This window comes from Gymnodraco acuticeps, unplaced genomic scaffold (genome assembly GCF_902827175.1).
Source record: "Gymnodraco acuticeps unplaced genomic scaffold, fGymAcu1.1, whole genome shotgun sequence".
Classification (NCBI taxonomy): Eukaryota; Metazoa; Chordata; class Actinopteri; order Perciformes; family Bathydraconidae; genus Gymnodraco; species Gymnodraco acuticeps.
In genome coordinates this window covers 557,436-579,805 of record NW_022989977.1, presented here as the reverse complement: position 1 = coordinate 579,805, position 22,370 = coordinate 557,436, and the positions used below count along the sequence as shown (strand labels likewise).

General features: G+C 40.7%; 2 protein-coding genes across 2 annotated transcripts in view; one reads left to right on the top strand and one right to left on the bottom strand.

Moving 5' to 3' along the window:
* Nucleotides 1–22,370, bottom strand: part of crppa (CDP-L-ribitol pyrophosphorylase A) — a 41,653-nt gene that overhangs the window by 6,922 nt on the left and 12,361 nt on the right. Inside the window, exons 7-9 of the mRNA XM_034211482.1 lie at nucleotides 18,631–18,708; nucleotides 18,340–18,432; nucleotides 10,711–10,842 (exon numbers count right to left, since the gene is read on the bottom strand). Of these exons, the coding sequence (XP_034067373.1) occupies nucleotides 10,711–10,842; nucleotides 18,340–18,432; nucleotides 18,631–18,708 (303 nt within the window). The remainder of the gene's footprint in view (nucleotides 1–10,710; nucleotides 10,843–18,339; nucleotides 18,433–18,630; nucleotides 18,709–22,370) is intronic.
* On the top strand, nucleotides 12,299–14,360 carry LOC117543304 (zinc finger MYM-type protein 1-like). Its single transcript, XM_034211483.1, has 2 exons — nucleotides 12,299–13,104; nucleotides 13,299–14,360. The coding sequence occupies exons 1-2, from the start codon at nucleotides 12,799–12,801 to the stop codon at nucleotides 14,172–14,174; spliced, it is 1,182 nt and encodes a 393-aa protein (XP_034067374.1). The 5' UTR covers nucleotides 12,299–12,798; the 3' UTR covers nucleotides 14,175–14,360.

The following is a 22,370-nucleotide window of genomic DNA, read 5'->3' as shown; positions in this document are numbered from 1 at the left end:
TGATGTGTCCAATCCCTTGGTGGCCGAGATGACATTTATATAGCTTTATATATATAGACTGTTGGCAAACAATGAATGGGTACCAAGGGGAACATTCCATAAGATACATAGTTGGAGAGAGGTCTGCAGACTTCAGGTTTGTTTAGACTTTTATTTTTCCTTTGTGGACCACGAGCGTACAATGTATTCAAGAAGACAAGTCATATTCTAAAATGTAGTGACAGCATTGTTTTAAAACATAGACCATGCAATATAATATAATTCTACTGGGCAGTAAGTAAAAGCAAAATGCTTTAAATCACTCCCATGTGTATGAATGCACAAACACATGCAACAGCCTTGTTATTCAATACTGCGACCGCAAGTTTACTGAATGGATCTTCAATCATTAGCTTCTATTTTTGCTTACTGTTTAAAGGGAGGGTTTTGACAAGCGGTGAGGCGACAGTTCTTTGAAACGCAGAGCAAACGGGGGAAGAACGAGGGGGGAGAGTATCAGCGGACCACACAATAAGCAATCCTCAAACTCCCTTCTCTTAAATGCCACAGATGCAATCAACCTTTCCTTCTGAGAGAAGCGCACAGCAGTACTTCTGCCACACAAGAAGAGCCTGCTTTGAAGCCTAAAGGTTTCAGGCAATTAGGACCTTTAACTGAGACAATTTGTATGTCTCTGTCATTCCTCCGAGATCCCCAGCCCCGAGGACTGCCGCTGCTGCTCCTGCTAAGGGCTTCCACTTCTTTTCCCTTCATGAAATGCCAAGTGCGCTGTGTCCTAATTGAAAAACAGCTTACGGAAAAGCTTGGCGAAGGACCAAGAGAACTGGAAAGAGTTGTAAGAGTCACACCAGCTACCATAACCAAGGTGGCCAAGAACATTTAGAAATGTTTATGGCCTCTTTAAGTGTCACTGTATTCTCGCCTGTGAAAGGAGGGTGTTGCAGTCCCGACAGTTGTAGTATCCACTTGAGGGCAGTATCATTATTAACAACAAGATCAGACAGCATTACCCACTCTAGGACTCCTTAAGCTAAACGCAACTAATTTGAACTTCACACAGCATTTCTTTTCAGCACCTATAATAGATGGAGTAATTGCTTGTACTGTAGAAACTCTCCCTAAATGACCCGCGTGTAGAATGCCAGAGATACAATACTGCTAAAAACACCCAGTCTTTTGGTCTGGGGTTGGATAGTCTTTCAGGGCTTCTGACAGCTCGTCCCCGAGTAGGTATTGTGCTCCTACTGCCCTCACTCCCCTCTGTGTATCATGACAGTAGCTTGAGGCTAAACTGCAAGGAGAAAAGAGGGCAACAGGTCCGATTACTGGCCGGTTCAAGTCTGATTATAGAACCAAATTATTAAAGAGATTCATTTAATAAAATGAGAAATGGTGGAAGAATGACTTAAGTTGAGTTATACAATTAAAATACAAGTCTACATTTTAATCTTTAACTTCTTACCATTGAATGTCACCCTTTTTATTTTCCCTTGAGCAGCTCTAAGATTCATGATAGTTTATTTGCGTCAGTCTGACAGTATTATACTGTTTCTTTACTTGCTGGTTCCAGCTTTTCATTGGAGATATATGAGGAAGCTTTAAACCCAAGTCTCCATGTTGTTGATGGCTGGAAATATCCAAGAGGTCTAGCGCATCATTTTAAAAACACTTTCCCCAAAGTTTATTCTGACATGTTTTGTATCTTTAGAAACGATGGAAACGTTCTTCACTGACATTTTAAATAAAGTTCTGTGGGTTTGGATAATATTGAGCTACCCGGCAAGCGCTCGTTATGACCGAGCCAGAAGGTCAATGTGACAATGAGAAGTGAACTGGTTTTAGCCAAGAAATGTCCTGAAATATCACACATAAAAGTACTTATTGTGAAGAAGAGCATTGCCGCCTTCATGACAGGTGTAAAGCTTTATTGATTTCTAATGTTGAGAAGAAGGAAGAAAAAAAGAAAGGACATTAGAAAATAAACTCAGATTGCAAGTGTTGTGCTTAGTATTTCATTAAATTATTAAACGAATTAATTGTATAAAGTGTAAGTTCTGCTGCTCTGTGAAAATCCTTTTTCTTGAGTATAGTAAAATGGTGTTCAAAATATCAATTGAAAAATGTGCAATACAGGCAAAATACTGTAAAATGTTCTTTGTATTTCATAGAAATGATCTAGTTCGGCCTGAATAATGTGGCATATTTTGGTATCTTCTGAGTTATGTTTGCCTTTAGTTTGATTATTGTGCTAATAGATGTGTTCAAGTAAGATCTGAAGAAAGATTCAATTAAAAAGACAGGAAATAAAAAAGAAATGGCAGAAATAAAAATAAAATAAAGGAGTGCCTCAAAATGGTACAGCATTACGTTTGGAACCGTTTTATGATAAAGGTTGGCTAGTTGTTTTGCTTGGTGGAAATTTGTATTTCCACTCATTGAGATTTGCATGCTTTCAGATCGGTTGAAAAATAGGGAAAAATGACTTCACTGCAGTATTGCAAATGTTAACTTTCCATTCTTCACTTTATAATGGGGTTATACTGTATAAAGTGTGACAGGATCAATAAAATAAGACCAACAGCCTCGTTGGCACCTGAGAAACATTTTAAGTCATCAGAGGAACAAAACCTCAGAGCAGGGATCCAGTCAGTTTTAATATTTCCTGCTGAGCTCTGTCACTAAACAACCTTCAGAGTACACACCATGCTTAAACTGTAAGTTCAGCCATAAATAGACTTAGAGCTGAAGTTGAGAAAGACGACAGCGATATGAACATTTCATACTTCTGACAATGTTTTATTGAGTTTTGAGGTCTTTAGTGTCATTGCCTGAATGTCTGTACTTTAGACACCTGTGTCGTTCCCACTCTGCCTCACTTCATCTGAAAGGGATCGTAGGAAAATGAAAGTCTGTATCCCACCCTACTTTAGTGAGTTCCCTCAGACTTTCCATAGAAAAGGAAAACTTTTGTATTGATAACTGCTTTTCAGACCCCATTGAGAGAACAATTGCTGCCACACAACCCTTTCACGGTACACTGGTAAACCTCTTTCAACACTGGTTTCCAAAATATCCTGTCTAGGGGCGTCGATTGGGCAAACATAGCAATTTGTTAGTCACTTCTAATGTACGACTTCCCTTTCTGCTCTTCAGGGAAAGAAAACTCTGCTAAGAATGGGACAACGAGGGGTCTGTATTTCCACTGCATCCCCTCTGACATTTTTGTCTGATGAGAGACAACTTTGTTTGAATTCAACTCACCGAAAGACATACCTCAAAACATTGAGCAGAACAATGGCTCTTTAGTTGAGGAGGTATGAAAGCATGAAGGCATGGGTGGGATTTATGAACTGGGACATACCAAATCCCACATGTGGTGAGAAGGAGCCCCAAAAGCACACACACCCTCCACGGATGCCTCATTTACTTATCACACTGTATCACTTACACCAAACTAAAAACTAAGGGAAGCCAAATACCGTCTATATCCCAGGCCATCTGAGGTCAGGTCAGGTGCAGGAGTATTTCACAGAACAAGACATTTATTACAAGCCGGGTTATCAGCAGCGCACAATCTGGGCAAGACATAGTGCCTTCACTTCCATCCTTAATACAAGCACAAGATTGCGATCGCAGTAGGCCGTAAGCCAAACATACAAACATAGGTGCAACAGTGAGTTTTTGTACTGCTGTCAAAATATCAGTGTACCGCAGACTAAACATCAGGGGGATAAAGCCGGCCGTGTGGCTTGACAGATATAGTGTGAGAACAAAAAAGGGACCGTTGCGAGAAACTGTAAAGGAAAATCATTTTCATATGAGAATGCATGACTGTGCTATTCATTTAAAGACATTACATACAAGAACAGACTTAAGTTCTTGAAGCCTACTTTGCAATCTAGTTATTTAAAGCTTTATGAACCTCCAGTAGGTGTTTCCATCAGAGCAGGAAATTAGATTTTAGCCATGATGCCCAAATCCCAAAACTCACCAGTCCTTTTTCAGTTTCTTTGCCGGCTTCCAAGCAAATTGGTTGCTATTATTACCTACAAAAAAGTTCCAAAGGTTTGGCCATAAGCCAAACAAACAAGAGCTTGATTCATGGTTGTGCATTAAGGGACTTCAGTAAAGCAGCAGAGGCTTGATTGTATCCACAAAGGTTTTTGTTGATGATTTCAGTTTTGTAAAGATTATAGCCTATAGATAGACAATGCACATTTCATTAAATCAGATTTACACGATAAATTGTTTTTTGGCAACTTTCATAATACTTCAAGTTTGATGTTAGATGTACACATTTTGGCTCGCGGTTAATTGATGGAGCTACCCATCAACACAACAGATAATTGGCCATATCTCTGGCCATGGCTTTGAAACCTTTAGAAAGCCATAATATTCTTTTAAAGGTTTTAGGTAGTCCCTAAACGTGGCCATGAGCAGCCAATCATCAGTATGTAGATAATGCAGATTTAAAAATGTTCCATTATTAAAATGAATTTGATTGTTAAGTCCACTGAGTAACTGGAGGAGCAGATACATTTATCAGCCTTAGCTCAAGTTCTACCAGCATTTTGGGGCATCTGGTGGTATTTTCCCTTGTCTAAATACACTTTGTGCTATTCCACAGCTATTTTCCACCCCACCCAAGCATGTGTACAAAGAGGTCCTTGCAAATAAAAGCAGAGGCAGAGCAGGAAGGTGAGCGCCAGAAAAACAATCTTTGATGAGCCCTGTTAAATGAAAGCGTAATCCCTACCGTGCTCACCCATGATATAAGGAAAACTCAAACCAGGACTACTGTGGGTGGTCAGAAACAGCTCCAAACCAAGTGGCAAAACAAACAGACACGCATGTTTTTCCCTTACTCATAGTGATTGAATGTTTACAAACTAATTGTGAAGAGCTGGCTTACATTAATCCTGCATAAGAACATACCCTCTGTTTGAAAGACAAATTCTCTCTGGGAATGGTCATTTCCGAATTGTCTAAAAGAGCTGGAGTCAAGTCACATCAGCCCAAACAGCGTGCCCACTGGTCTTTTTAATCTCAGAAATCAAAGCTGAGTAAACATCGCTTTGGTATGTCTAATTCCTTGAGCCAAACTCTGGCGGTCAAGTTTCACACATACCGACAGACATCTGGAGAGCTCTGTGCGTGGAAGATCAGGCTCGATATCCTGCACATGTTGCGGCAGTGCATGTTTCTTCTAGGCTCTGACCCTAACACTCGACAAATACATCACTAAGGAGGGGAGTGATCCCTGGGCTTCTGTCTGTGTGGAGATGTCATGATTTCAGCAAGGGAGCCAAGTGCTCTCATACACATTTCCAGGGGGATCTTACATAAAGTTTAAAGACATAATTGTCAGACCAAAGACAAGTACTTAGGCAAACAGCAGGGGAAAACTGTGTGAAGGCTCAGGGTGGATGTTGGACGCAACATGCAGTGGATCAATAGTAAGACTAGCCAAATCTGTCAGCCCTCCCAAAAATGCAAAACAACTCCATTTAATTTTTGTATCTGTGCTGCTTTCTGCAATGTTTTCTACAGGAACTTATCAAATATTTGTTTTGTTAAGCGTTTTATCCTTATCAGTTACAGTGTCCGCTGAGCTCCAAGACTAGTCTAGTTAATGAGCCAATGCAAGCAATTTGATGATCATTTTCGTCTCATAATAAAAGATAACTTCTAATTTTTAGACATTGGAATGATGATAGTCTCTCAGTCTGTGTCAAAGGTTCTAATACTCTTTAATCACAACAAATATAACACCCGTCACTTATTCATCCGAGGACAATTGTTGGATTGACTCAGAGAAAGGTCGGGAGTGTGCTGAGACAGCGGAGAAGCCAGGACTCCTGATCTCCCTTGACCCCGCCAAGGTGAGAATACATGGGTGTCACAGCAAAAGCTTCAGTTGCATGTGTTGGGTTTCACCTGTCTGCCCAGTTGGACCTGAGCAGGATAAGCTGCGTATGTCGACTGACAGATATAGTGTGAGAAGAAAGCGTGGACAAAGACCTCTGGAGAAATCATTTTCCCTTGGCGCTTCATTTAGGGACTTCTCCAGGACTGTGTAATTCATTTTAAGGGACTCAACTGAAGGACCAGCTTTCAGTTATGGAACTTTGCAGTCAAACCTAATTGTTTATGACTTTATAAGCTTTGGCGTACTTTAACACTCTTTTTAGCCAGCTCCAGGAATGGAAATGTCAGTTCATTTACTTTCAATCTATTCCATGGATTGCTATGACATGTTGTACATATAATCATGGTCCACAAAGGATGAATTATACTGACTTTGGTGATCCACCAGCAGGTCGGATTTTTCACTTATACATTGAAATCTCTCCAAAAGGTTTTAGCAAATATCTTTGGCACCACCATGAGGTTGACATTTGAGACTTTCAGTAGAATGTCTTGAAAACTATTGCATGGATTTGCATGATATGGTACAAAATGCATGTCCCCCTCAGCTTGTAAAAACTGACTCCTTCACTTTTCTCCTCACAGAGATTAGTGTGAACTCTTCAATCTGATCATTCTGTACATGTTTTAAACTTTAAGACTTGTTGTCTTGTGACGCCTTGAAATGAATCAGTGTTGAATCAGATCAAATGTTCTGCCATAGCTTTTTGCACAACCTTACGGCCCTTGCTTGTTTTCATTTCAAGCTGTGCCTGCCGATCAAGACTACTCATTTGTTCAGAAGAAGACAACTGTTGGAAATAAGCCTGAGAAAAGTATGGAGTGTGTTTAAACCACAGCGGCGACAGTCTCCCTGATGTCCCTTGACCTGATGAGGGTACAACTCCAAGTGTGTCACAGCAATAGCTTCACTGGGTTGTGTTCGGTTTCACATGTCTGCCTTTCAGACGTAGATCTGAACAGGTGGAGGAGAATAGACCTATAGAGTCCTCTTTTCTTCCTACTTCCCCTCCCTCCTCTTATTTCTCTCCCTCTCTTTTCTTCCTGGCCAGCTAATCTCTCCTCAAGTTTAGGATTCCCGGACCGGGCTCTTTGAGGAGGAGGAAATATGGGGTTGGGTAAACATCAGGGCTCTCATTGCAGGGATTACGACACCCATATATCACCTTGACAACTCTCTTTTCAGCAGATGACAAGTCGCCAGGACGCTGTGCAAGGAGGGATCAAATGACATTTCCTATCGCCACTACAGACACTGATGGTGTATACATATTCACAACATCGTGTCAGTTTATGAGGATCCGGTGTCTGCATAACCTCAGCCAACTTCTTTAGGTTTGATGTTTTCACTCATTATCCCACCTGATAGGCATCCTCAGAGAGGTAACAACACAAACGGAAAAAGGCTCTTGAGAAGTGCTTTGATCACATGTCCTTTCAGTGCGACTGCTGTTCATTGTCCGTGACTCCATTTCACTCTCTCCTCTGTACGGAGTGAAGTGGCATGCACTGCAACACGCTGCTGGATGTATTGTGCAGCAGTGGATCAGCGTTAGTCTGAATAATGTGAAACTACGGCCGGGCCTCATTTGAGAGAATCCAATTTTCATCCAAAAAGACATCAATAAAAAGGTGGATCGTTTTCCCAACCTCTCTGGGACCAACACAACAATTCCATGTGCTCATGCATTTTAACTTTTAGAGGCTTAAATTGTATTATCCAAATGTCCTTATTTTTCTAGGTTGGTGAATCCAGCAATTCCTCTGAGTGAAGATGTTCTCAAAGGTTGTTCTTTTCATTTGTACACAGTGATGACTTTAAACCCTTTAAACCTCATTTCAGAAAGAGCAGCATACACTTTGTAATTTAATTGAGACACAATCAATATGAATATTCAAGATTATTACTGATGTCTTTTCTTAAACCCACCTTGCCTTTATTTTTCACTCCTCTGGTGTTACGGCACGTCCACACAGCGGTGTGCGTTGAAAGCTTCACCATTCACTTTAAATGGGGTGACGTCACTTTTCGCCGAACTGCATTGCGGGAAGCGACGCGGAGCGTTGCTGGCGTGGCTCGCTGCAAAAGTTGAGCAATGTTCAACTTTTGAAGCCTCGGCAGAAGCATCAGTCAATCAAATCATATGCCAGTACAAGCTCTAGCCAATCAAACCGCTGCTTGTGTGTCAGGGGCGGGAGATTCATGTGATTGGTCGTTGGTCGAGTTTCAGACGCAAGCTTCGACGCACGCCGCTGTGTGGACGGGCCGTTAGTGTCAGTTCAGGACACCAGCACACTAACTGTTTTCCCTGGCCCACATTTAAATAGCTTTGATCATTCTGTGATGTGAAAACACCAAATTTCCACAGTCAGAGAAAGCAAAAGCGACGTCCTGGTCACAGTTATAAAAGCTAACGCACATCAGAGTGCCTCTCCTAACGGCTGCTGACAGCGCTGTCAGGCAGGAATCATTCACACTGAACAGTAGAGGAGGTTGTACCAGCGCTTGGTTCAAATCTGCAGTTCAAATATAGTTTAGCCAAATTCCCTGACAGTTGTGTTGCCCTGCCTCATGCTGCTCTGCGTCTCCGTCACCCGGCTCAACTCCACAGTTAGTTATGTGGTGAAGTCATTTTGAGACTTAGTTTTAAAGTTCATAGCCTACCTTTAATCCGGCATTACTCTGTTTACAATAATACATCTTTAAAAAGGTCTAACTGACAAACTGACTTGATTGCACCTGTTTGGTCAATGTTGGATAAAATGATAAACCACAACATTGTCGTGATGTGGACCATCGAGCCGCTTTGTACAGTACTGTATGGAGACAGCAATAGAGTTTGGTCTTTTTCAATTTAAATCTGTACACACACACGTGCACAAAGCCACATGAAAGAAATTCACTTACAACTTGTATAAGATAAAAAAGCACTTTTTAAAACTGCATTTAAGGCAAAATCTTATAAATATGAATTGAGTAAATGTGATATAGAGTACATTGTCAAATGTCGCAGGAAGAACACATGTTGGAAACAGCAGTAGAACGTAATGCTTTCAGTATTTTTCCTTACTAAGATATGTTTTTGATTTCCAAACAGTAAAACTTGACCTTTCTTTGCAGGGAACAGAACATGTATTGCAGGCTGTTTTGTTGTGGGCCAAACAACTCAAGTGAGCTACCATTCTGAAAATGACATAATCCCTCTGGATGTTAAAAGTGTTTAATTTCATGACAAAGATGCTTGAGTTATGCCCGACGCTCGGTTATATGGCATATTATTTAATAACAATGGCATCTCAGATGTTTATGTTTTCATAGCGCTGTATTTCATGTGATAATGAAATCAACAATCACAGAGTACAAAAACGAAATAGAAAAATATATCAGTTTTTAAGCAATCCATGCAGATGTATTCATCTTTCAATAATCAAAGTGATTGCCTGAACATGTTCACTATGTGTACATTATTGTCTGCCCTCAGATATTTTGTATTAAGGCAATATAAATAAAACTAACTGAGAATTGATGTGCAATATTCATTTCTACTGTATGGCTGACAGGCGCAGTGATGGCAGGCACCTCTGGAAGTATGAATAAGGCCATCTGGGTAGAATTATCGTCATTATAACGAAAAAGCTAACAATGATTTATACAAGGCTGTATTCTTCTGTTCCACTATCTCACAGCGATAAGCATTTTGTCATGTTGACGCATTATCTCCGTTCACTCCCTTCCCCTTTTCTCTTTCGAGGCAGGATGACAAATTAACAGCATCAGTTCTATAATTCAATGGAAAACCATGATGTACAACATCCGATAGGGGAATCAACCTCATATGTGGCCCAGCAGCGTATCTCATGTTTTGCTCAAGAATATGAAAGCATCTTGTTTTAATTAGGCATCACTGTGATGTCAAGGCCCCAAGACGAACAATGCGAACTGACCACAGAAGACCAGGCCTCATCCTTCAGCCTCACCGTTCTCTTTAGCAGGAGGGAATAAAGCAGAACTGCTCAGTAATCCCTACAGAGGCTTTTACAAATTGATTTGTGAAGCCATGCGCCTGCCAACAAACCTAATTTATCACATTGCTGTGTCAGTCCTGACCATAAATCAGGATGAATGTCATATTTAAGGCCAACATCACCATGAATATTCAGCATTTGTCTTTGGTTAACCCTGCACATCTGGCATAGATGTTGTAATTTGACGGCTTTGGTAGCATGAATCCTGACATATCTCACTGTGCTGGATCAATAAGTCTACCTTATATAATCCTACATTTACTAAGCAGCTATATGGATTTCAGCTCAACCGCATCCACCTTAATGACTCCTGTGCAAACATGGCGGGCATTGCAGAAGATTCACTTTACACACAGCTTAACTGTGGAGGTTCAAACTACTGATCAGTCATTAATCTGCTTTACACCTGAAGCACCTCTGCAGCCTTTTCATCCCTGTGGCGTTCAGTTGAAAAACACATAAAGCGGAAGGTGAAAAGTTGATATCCTTTATCACAATAGTGGGCAAACATTTATTCCTGTTGCCACATAAAAAACACCCATCCAAGTGAGTGTGCACAATCACATACTGTAAAATATGTGATAAAAGACAGCAACCTCGCCTTAAGCATAAAAGCATGACACTGGAACAAGACACCTAAAAGACGTTTTCCATTCTGTTTTGTTTGGCCTCTCTTAGATATGTATTCACAGCGCAGGAACTCTGGGCTCACTTCAGGAAGACATAAAGAAAGAAGGGGAAAGATTAAGGGCTTACCTTTGACTGATGAAGCTGGATGCCATAGAGAAGAATATTTCGGAGCTTTGCTGCTGAGGCCAGGTCCATGATAGCTTCTGGCTCCACCGCTCTCCCACTGACGGACAGCTCATCTGAACCACTCAATAGCACCTATCAAAACAGAAGAGACGGTGCCAAATCAGAAAATGTGATCTCTTACTTTTTTGGGAGCAATAACAGCTCATTGTTCAAGCAGGCGTTTCAACATGTTGCAACTCAATTGTCCTGATTTTTAAAGGATGTGTTCAGGGAAGATCTTGGATCTGTGGTGAGAGTAAACAGAGGTTGGTTGATGTACAGTCCTGTCTCCAGATATAATGATTCTCTTATTAAGCTGTAAATCTTCAGGGCCTCTGGGTTTTTCTGTCCAATTAGAGGAGCATAATCCAGACACATTGTTTCACATTACTATGTCATCCCTAATGCAAATCTTAGCCAATTACCATAACCCTTCCCCTGACAGAAACTTGAACCAAGATGTATTAATTGCAATTCATTCGTCATATATCCTTACAAACTGCGGCAGTGAGACGTGTTTATAGTTATGATAATCGGTTGAATTGTGTCAAGACGCCTGCTCTAATTGAGCAATTATTAAATTTATACTCGAGTATCAATCAGGCGCTTGCTGTCACCTGGTTCAATTTGAACAGTGGCGAGCCGTCAGGGCCCTCTAGGCCCTCTCTGAGGGCCTAAGATATTCTAAAAAATAATATTTAAAAACATTTAAAAAATATATTATTTTTTTTAAATATATATTTTTTAAATATTATTTTTGTTATATTTTTACCGAAAAAACTTGATTTAATTGTATTTAAAATAAAATTTCCAAAGAAATAAATCCTTCGAATCTGCCTGTTCAGTTTCTGTTTGAATGTGAAGGGTTACATGAAAAAAGCTCGTCTGGCCCTCTATGCGATTCACAGAGGGACCGCTATAGTAAAACAACGAGAGAGTAATGTCAAGTGACAGTACAATTGACCAATCATATCTTCCCTCTAAATGGGAGGGCTTTATTATCGCGGACTTTATGACAAGTTCCGCCCGCTGCGCTGCCAAGTTTATGCATGTGATATATCAACGGGTCAAGCTAGGCGGAATTAGCATACGTTCATTCACGATGGCTCACGTTAGTGATAGTGATGACATCGTTGCGAAACTACTAACCGAGTCTTTTTCAAGAATGAGTTACACGGATAAATTGGAGTTAATTACCAAAGGGCGACCAACACCACAGCTTAATTTGGTTCAAAAAACCAAACGGTTCGAGAGGCATTTTAATATCGGCAATTACGCCAGATACAACTGGATGACCGATCAACCAGGGAACAAAAGCTGTACTGCTGGGATTGCTTGCTTTTTGGAGCGGACAGTGGGTCATGGGCCAGAGATGGATATTCTGATTTAGGAAGTTTATCCAAATCAGCACATCGCCATCAGAATGCTTCAGGTCACCTCAGAGCTACTATTCGGCTTAAAACATTTGGGGACACCAGGATAGAGCTCCAGCTGGATGAGCAACAACGCCGGGGTGTCATCCTTCATAATGAAAATGTGAAGAGGAACCGAGGAATTTTGAAACGCCTGATAAATTGTGTGGTGTACTTGGGCAAGCAGGAGTTGCCGTTCCGAGGTCACGATGAGAGTGTAACTTCATCAAACAAGGGGAATTACATAGAGTTGCTGGATTTAGTGGCAGAATATGACAGCGACCTGCACACACACCTCGCCACATCAACAGTATTTACCGGCACATCTTCAAGGATTCAGAATGACCTGATCAGCGCTGTCGCTAGTGTAATGACGGATAGCATGAAAGAGGAGCTGAGGAAGGCACCTTTTGTCGCGGTCATGTTGGATGAAACGACAGACATTAGCAACGTGGCGCAGATGTCATATGTGCTTCGATATGTCACTGACGATGGGATAAAAGAGCGTTTCTTCAAGTACGAAGATGTGACAGAGGACAAACGAGCAGAGGCCATAGCTACACGGCTGCTGGAGTTCCTGAGGGAGAGTGGCTGTATTGACAAAGTGGTCGCACAGTGCTAAGATGGAGCAGCTGTTATGGCCTCTGGATTGAATGGGGTGCAAGCGAAAGTTAAGGAAACAATTCCACAGGCCCTTTTCATTCACTGCTATGCTCACATCTTAAATCTCGTTTTCTCAAATGGAGCTTCCAAGATAAGAGAGTGTAAGGTCTTCTTCTCCCACCTCTCTGGCTTGGCCACCTTTTTCAGCCGCTCAGCAAAGCGCACCAAGCTACTGGATGATATTTGCCAGCATAGGCTTCCACGGGCAGCTCCTACTCGCTGGTGCTTTCATTCTTGCTTGGTGTGCACAGTGGCAGATAAGACCAGGGAATTGAGAGAGGTAAGATAATAATAACAATGAACGTAATGGAAATATTAACAATAATAAAGAAATGATTTAGTGTTGGAAACTACCCACTCATAAAAACATGAAGGTAAAGAACTATGCTAGTATTACATTAAATGAAAAGCTAATCTTAGTGTTTACTGGAGGTCTATAAGTTGTTTTTTCTAAACTAAGCATTACTCTCGTAGGTGTTCGAGCACATCGTAGACCATCACACAGAGTTTGATGACGAAACTGTTCATTGCTCTGATGGATACATCACCCTCCTTACCAGCTTCGATTTCAGCTTTTGGTTGAAAACCTTCCACGCTATCTTCTCCTACGCGGATGTTGTTTTTGAAATACTTCAGAACAAAGGTTTTGATATGCAGTTCTGCCTGGCCAGAGTGGATCAGCTACAGCGACAAATTGAACAGGAGAAGGGGAACTTTGACAGCGTCTACGATGAAACCCAGGCTTTGGTTGGTCCTCCGCGCGGCCGTGGAGCTCAAGGAGACGTTCGTGCACGGTACAGGGAGCTCCACTGCAGCGTAATTGACAGCCTGCTAACCCAGATTTCCAACCGCTTCAGTGACCACAAAAAGCTGGAATTCCTGGCCCTTCTGGACCCGCAACAGTTCGGGCATTACTGTAACTATTTCCCAACTGCTGCCTTGAACAGTTTGATGGAGAGCTATGGCGGATATTTCGACCAGCCTCGACTGCACACGGAACTCGCCGTGATGTACGGCATGTCTGACATTTTGGGGAAAAGCCCAGCCGACATTCATCAGTTTCTCCTCAAAAAAGGACTGAGTGAAAGCATGAAACAGGTGTACACCCTCTCATGCATCATCCTGACAATACCTGTGTCCACTGCCTCTGTGGAGAGGTCCTTCTCTGCGCTGAAGCGCATAAAAAGCTACTCGAGGTCCACGACTGGGCAAGTCCGACTGTCAGACTTGGCCTTAATTTCGATCGAGAAGGAATTGCTGATTGCTTTAAAAGCAAAGGATCACCTGCATGACGACGCCATCAAGTTCTTCATCCAAAAAGACAGGAGGATGGACTTTGTGTTTAGGTGATTTGATCATCAAAGGTAAGTCAAAGTGATTTTCAATGTGGGCCGCCGTGCCGACTTAATTCATTTGTAATTGTTACTTGGCTGTGGGTGCCCTGTCATGATAGGTGTTTATATAAATGGTGTTGTTTTGTGTGGTAGAGGGTCGCTGTCATTGATGCGTTTTGCACCCCGGGCCGCTGTTTTGATATTCCGCTGAAGTATACTATAGGCTGTGACGTAAAAACTTTTTCTTTTTTTTTTCCGAGGGAAGAGGGGGGTGGGGTCAGAGGGCCTAGGTAGAAAAGTCACGGCTCGCCACTGAATTTGAATAGTGATTATTCAGCACATTAGCAGCTAGTACACCTCCAGGCCAGAAGTTCACGAGGGGACTGAAACCCTCACAGTAATGTTTATGCCAACAATATGAATACATATGTTCCAAAATAGAAACTGCAAACACTTTGGCATGAATTCATTAAGCAAAGTGTGTCTTTCATTTTGGTAACTTTCTTAAAGCCAAAAAGTTTTTTTTTTAAAAAGATAAATTATTTACTGAAGCTTCATTCAGTTACACAATAACATGTTGAACTCATGTCTACCTTTGGCCACTGGCTGGGTTTATAGGGCTGTCAAGAGAGAGATCTCTACTTTGTAAACCTTATACTTCAGATATAAAATACTTTGTACATTACATACATTATATTGCCATTTACAACGACATTAAAAAAAAATGTAAAAGTACCTACTAGAGAGTTAAGGTTTTGGGTGATCTAAAACATGAGCAGTCTTTTTCATCACGAGTGGAGTTATTCGATCATAAGTGGAGCCCGATTGCTTTTTATAGCCTCAAAAGACGTCCACCGCAGAAGGATATAATAAACGCACTTCTATCAGTAACCTCAAAAGACCAGAACGAAATGCATCAACAAGAAATGTCTATTCTATTTTTAATAGGAGAGCTGCAGGTGCTATCTGTAATACCCTGATTAATACAAAGTGGTTGCTTTATAACCACTGTGGTTGCAAGTAGGTGATGGCCACAAACGTCAGTGGACGAATACAAGGCAGGTCAATAAGTGGTTATTTTGATTTGATATAAAATGGTGCCATCACCTCCTCTTTATTTTGTCATTTAATATCTGTCCTCGCAATGAACAACAACAACGTTTTTTTAAACAATTGGTTTCGCACAAATTTAGAACTGAAAGATGTTTGTGCCCATAAAAACGTAGTTCCTTTTTCAAATTAAATGCCAACGTGGTGTAAAACTTAAGAATTGTTGCCAAGGGGTTTAACTGTTATCCAGGAATAGGTTTGAGGTCTCCCGACCTGTGATGTTAACCGCCAATTACTGAGAGAAAAGTGTCTACTACATAACACAAAAAACTCCTGGAACCGACATCAATCATATATTTATGAAACTAACAACATGAGACATAAGGTGCTAATATCAACAACATGGGGCTCTGTCTTTGAATACAATGCTCAAGGCTATAGCACCTCATATTCACAGACGGATTGAAACGGTGACCTCCACCACGCAGTCTGCCTCTCTGCCCTCGAGGCTACCACCTACACTTCAAACTCAATTATCCTGCCACTGATCACTACCATGTGATCAAAGCTGTGATAAATAACGGGGTGTGTGTGCAACCTAACAACAGCCGCCTGCAAAAAAAAAGGTAAGAAAAACACGTTGGTGCTGAGCTAAGCTTCATCACTTATAACCGTGAAACTCAGAGGCTGCTTCACGTTTAGTCACAACTTCCCAGACACTTCACACACATTCTGACGTGACCATGAAATCAGTTTATAACGGGAGGGAAAAGTAACATCTGTGTGATCTGTTATAGTAATGGATCATTGTCCTTTAAATGCTTTTTGTGTGAAACGTTACAGACATGGTAGCTTTTAATAAAGTCTTTGTGGGGCTGCAACTAATTAATGTTTTTATTATCCATTATTTCCTCAACATTATACAATGTCAGTCAACAAACATTCAAAGGGCAACAATTATTCAATTTACTCAGAGAATAAAAAACCTCACATTTAAGAATCTGTTTGACTTAAATTACTTTTGAATTCTAACAAAATTGCTGTTAGTTTCTGTCGATTGATTGATCAATAATTTCAGCTGTAATTTGTTTTAACTAAAACTAATTTGACAGGAATTAAGGAGTAGCATAGAACCGAACACAATATGAGTGGACTATATTAAAGTAGAACAGAACAGAGGGAAATATAGTCAACTAAAAGCAGTAGAACAGAATAGATTAATAGACGAAGAATATATCAGTAGCAGGATTAAATAGAACTGAATAGAATAGACCAACATTGAGTGGAGCGGAGAACAAGAGAACAAAAATATGATGTAAAGAACAATACTGAAGAAAAGCAATTTTGAACGTTGTGGAATTGTGGGAACTCTGACATGCTTTTGTAAGGAGTCAATCCCACTTAAACCCAGCTTCAGTGTGTGTGTGTGTGTGTGAGTGTGTGTGTGTGTGTGTTTCCATCTGAAGTGAAAACTTGTTACAACAAATACAAGCGGGGGTTCCAGTTAGGTAATGCAGCGTGACATTTTCAGTGATTTTCGTTTTGTGGTAGCGATCTGTACGTATATTTTCTTATTATTACCTGCCGTTGTTTTGGCTCTTGTTCTGTGTGTTAGCCAAAGAGGTTCAATTTACCAAATAAAAAAAGTGGATTAACAGGTCTTTTACAAATATTTAGATGATTCTTGGATCGGATTTGATCAGTTGTTTTAGGCTTTGCTCTGTGTGAGCGCTCAGGTCAGTGTTGCTCTGTTCGCGGGCCAACAGTGAGCGAGACGAGTTGCAGCGCTCTCCTGGGAGGTGTTGGGTTTCCAAACAGCTAAAGAGCTCATCAGGGGACCCGAGGTGGACTACAGGTGACGTTTTTACAAGCGGAGAAAAAAACACAAGGTTTGGTTCCCTGTGTAGTACATGATTCTTAAAGAAACTGAATCTGTTCTGCACCAGATGTCTGTATTCACAACATGAAAAGAAAAGTTCATTCATAGTGTGGGAAATGATACTGATACATGTTTTACTATGCCTCTTAGAAATAACACAGACCCGCAGTAGCTCTTTAAACACGTTGGAGATTTTTTTTTAAGGATAGAAAGGCAGGAAACAAAAAATATCAAGCTTGTTAATCTAAGCATTTATAAGTGAATTCGCCTCTTAACAGGGTAGCTTTGCAAGACTGAAAATGTATATGCTAGGATGAATGGTCCAACAAGAACTTGAGTGTGTACTTAGTTTTTCATTATAACACAGTTGCAGATGTATTTCTTCTGCAGTTGCTCATGCTAATGATTTATTATTGGGCTTATATTCAATAAACTGTAAAATAAGTCCTTTTATAAAAGTTAGACCAGGATGACTGTGAAAACTGAATGTGTTTTGAACAATGTTGTTCTTCTTACTTGTTTTTGTTCATCTATATACCTTTTCAAGTGAAGAGAAGAAAAACAAGTAATAAGTAGGATTTACCCAGTTTTGTTTGTTCTGGCAACATGATGATTACATTACATTACATGTTACTTGTTAGACGCTTTTATCCAAAGCGACTTACATACTCAATACTGTGGGCAATCCCCACAGGAGCAATTTGGGGTGAAGTGTCTTGCCCAGGGACACAATGACATGCTGACTGCAGTGGGGTTTGAACCTGTGACCCCCTGATCCGAACACCAACGCACAACCCACTGCACCACACGCCTCCGTGTGATCCTGTACTCCTTATAACTTCCTGTGCAGTGGATACAGCATAGTTCCTGTAATTACTCAAATATATGCATTTATTCTTCTTCACTGCTTTAAATATCTGTCCTTAAAATCTAAGGTAGTCTAGGCTTGGCTCTAATGATTGCAATGACTATCTGTTTATCACTTTGCTCCAAATTGGAATAGCTCAACAACAATTTGGATACACTGCCATGTTATTCATCGCACATTCTACTGATGCCTTGACCCTTCCTCAAAAGCCACCATGAGGGTCACATATGTGGTTCTGAGAGGAACCAACAATATTTGTATCAATTGCCATGACATTTGGTACAAATGATCATGTCTCAGCCTTACAGAGTTGCCAGTGAGGCTGCGATACCCTTGAAGTATTTTCTGTAAAACCATGAATTGAGTGTCAGTGTGCGGACTTACCAAAATAACAACTAGCGGGTGGAGGAGAGCCTGTTTCGCTGCCTCCAGATCTGTCAGTAAAGCATCCACTTCCGACAGGCAAGAACGATTGACCTGGAGACCAAGGAAATTGAGAAGATAAGAAATGTTGGAGCAAAGATTACATTTTTCTCCACGATGACCTGCAAGATAACAAGGTCTGCTAGAAGCTTTTAGAAAACGTAGACCCTTGTTTGGCAGGAAAATATCATGAATATTTCAACAGACAAGTTTTAATTTCTCTGGAAAGTTGTGCTTAAAATGTAGACTTACAGAAACCTGGATGAAGTTCCAGTCCTTTAACAGATACCCGCCATTTTCTCCCGTCAGATCTGGGATGACTGCCAGCTCCTGTAAGACGGAGATAACCCTGATGTTAAATCTTCTGTTTATATTCTGCTTGTTACCGGATCTGCTTGATAACGATTAAAGCAAGAGCCGCAGTACTGGTGTCGTAATGCATTTAAATTCATTGACTGTTTGACTTCAGTGCTCAAAAGGTCAAGAGGCTTCTGGTTTTTGTTTCAGCTAATTCTTTAGTCATTTAGTGTAAGAGTACACCCAACTGTTTTCCTGCCATGACTGATTTTAGGATTATAAAAACATTTAAATACAGAATAGAAATATGCGATTGTGGCTTGTTTCCATTAACTGTAATCAAAAGCTCATTAGAACAAATGGAACATATTAAAAAAGGAAAAAACTGTTTATGGGCTCCTTTATATTTCTGAACTGGCATCCAAATTCTGCCTTATGCAAAAGCTGGGGACGGCGATCTGACACAAGCCAAGTTAAATTTCATTAGGCCACAAATTGAGTCAAAAGCCGTCGCACAGCCAAGAATCGTAAAAGCTTTTTTGCACAAAGAACCATGACATTAAGGCCCTGATATTTTCAGTTAACTTTGGCCTTGGCATACATAAGGCAACCGGATAGCACACCATCTCCGCCATGTTTCGTTCCACATTCATCTTTGTTGTTGTGACTCTAATTACAGCTTGGTACTACAATTTCACACATGCAGGAAATAAACACAGAAATAAACATTCACCCTCTGAGTTTGGCATTGCGATACAGTTGTTCATTCCATTAAAATAACAGAAAGTCATCGGAAAAGTGAAAGGGTTATGGGGAGACATATGTCTGAGGGTTAATTGGTCTTGAACAGGGTTCCTGCAGGTTTCACCAACTCAAATTTAAGACTTTTTAAGACCACTTTGAATAGAATTTAAGACCTATTTCACGGCAAGAAAGTATGAAGGAAAATTGCTACGAAAGAAGAAATACGTCCCATAATTACTTTCAAAGTAAATATATTCACGTTCAACATAAGAACGATGACTGAACATAACAGCACACAGAACTGTTAGCCATAAACCAGAAAAAAAAGAGAAGTGTGTGTGTGTGTGTGTGTATGTATGTATGTATGTATGTATGTATGTATGTGTGTGTGTGTGCGTGTGACAAGAGCCATCTTCTGAGCTCTGCTCCCTTGGCTACAATCTTTCATAGTTGCTGTTGTAGCCGATTGGTGTTTAGCTACGGTATTGAGCGTCCACAGGACCTCCACTTTAGGGTTGACGTAGACCAGGGGTGTCAAACTCAAGGCCCGGGGGCCAAATCCGGCCCGCGACCTAATTGTATGTGGCCCGCAAGAGCTTGCAAAGAATATAATATACAATACAATTGGTGTAATTGTTGAATATTTACTTTAAATTATTTTCCCTAGACTTCTGCTTTCAGACGTAGTTATTTAGGAAGATATTACCAGATCTGATAATAATCCAATGCAGGGACAACAATGTAATATAATACATTATTTAATATATATTTATATTACAACCGGCCCTTTGAGTGCAACCATAATACTGATGTCGCCCGGGATGAAATTGAGTTTGACACCCCTGACGTAGACCCAAGCGTCGCCCGGAGGCAGTGTTCGCACCGAATATTTTCCATAATTTTTTTTAACAATGATGGAAAAATCGGAAAGCAGTCTGTCATTTTGAGGGATTAGAACAAACTCGGAACGCGCAAAAGTTTCCCCGCAGCGAGGCTCCGGTGTAATGCCGTGTTATGAATGCCCTCCAAAAAGGAAATTATATAGTTTCCAAACCTAACTTTGCCGTACAAATCATTGAAATGTCTGGGAGTTTTTGCTTTACGCTGTGTGCGCTCCCGCGAGGTGCATGCATATCTCGGCGGGCATTCAACACCGGCGTAACGGTTCACGAGCGTGCTCTCGCTAGCTTGGTTGCTAGGTTACTAGCTGGGTGTTCTCCGATAAAGGGCCGGGGGGATACAAAGTTAGTGATTACTGGTTCAATGTTGATTTATTTCAATACAAATTGTTGGGGGAACTGAAAGGCTATTACCGTACTGGTTACTTTGCTGCCCGGACATTTCCCCTAAAACACATTTAGACGTGATCGCAACACAGAAGTACCTTTCAAATCCGATCATTTTTAAGACCTTTTAAAGTTTTTAATCATATTTAGGAACTTTCACATTTTTAGGATCATATTTAAGACTTTTTAAGGCCTTAAATTCTGATTATCAAATGTAACACTTTTTAAGACCCCGCGGGAACCCTGTTGAAAGATAACTGTCCATTGCTTCAGGAGGAAAATCATTTCAGTTCAAAATGTAGATTTGCAGGGTTTCAAAAAATGACATGATCTAAACCAGGCCGGGCATGAAATTCCAAAGTAGGGATGTTTATTTAAATGTAGTCATGGCCTGGAGAGCCAAGAAGCTGTGGACACTCAAAGACCAAACCACTTTTAAGGTCACAAAAAAACAAAAAGCTCAGCACAGCAGTGAGATACCCGAGGCATAATGAATTCTAAACAACTAATGAAGAGACAGATTTTTTGTCATTTTAATGTCTAATTTAAAATAATGCACTGTTAAAACCCTGAAAAAACATTACAAAGCCAATAAAAAAAAGAAGGGTCTACCTATTCAAGTGTAGTAATGACCCTCTGTATTGATTAGGAGATTTGAGTCACCTGACATGGAAGTTGTTGAAAAGAAAACTGAAATTGACCAATTTACTATCATTGTTGTGCTTCATTTTTCACTAAAATAGACAGGTTAGCACCCAGGTGTTGAAAATAAGTTTGGTTTTTAAAACCATTTATGTAATCAACTGACAACTACATTTTGCTCTGTAACCTGGATTCAAACTGCATCAAATGGATCTTCCAGATAAGATCCTGCTGATAGATGGATAAATTAATCATATTCCTACTGTGAGTGTTTACCTCATACACACGCATGCTGCCAGTTCCTTCACCTGCACACAAACACACATAAACACACACACACTACTATACTGTCAGTTTTTATCTGAACGGCCCAACTTTCCTTATCCCTGTATTAGATCCACGTAATGGCACTGGGACAAAGGTAATACTTCATCTTCCGCTTCTTCAACTTTGCTTTCATCTCTCCCTCCATTCTTCTTCCCTTCTTAACTCCCTGAAAAGGATGTATCTGATTCCGAAGCACGCGCACCGGAAAAACACATCCCCACCGGCCACCTGAGGGGAATGGCTCCAATCAGCCGATCCACAGAGACTGACACTGACCCCAATCTGTCTCTGGGGCCCAGGCCAGCGCGGGACAGCCAGATCCGCCCATTTCACACCGGCAGATGAAGGAGTTGGAACGAGTTTAAAGGAGAACAGTCTGTTTGGATCACGTTGGAATATGGAAAGACATAATGCAGCGTGCTCTGCCTTCTCCTTTCCACTGTCAACACCTCCACCGGGGGAATATTTATATATATACTTTCATGAAGATGATCGAGGAACCACGTTTCAATATATGAAGCCATGTATAGGTGATTTGCTCTGGATAGTAGTAATAGGACAGGCACATAAAGTATGAGCACATGAACACCTGTACAACATCTGTAACTTTGTTTAAAAAAAAATAGAGAACCCTTAAAGGCGTAGGTTTGGTGCTAGACTCATGTCGAAGTATATTAAACAGTTCAATTAAAAAGG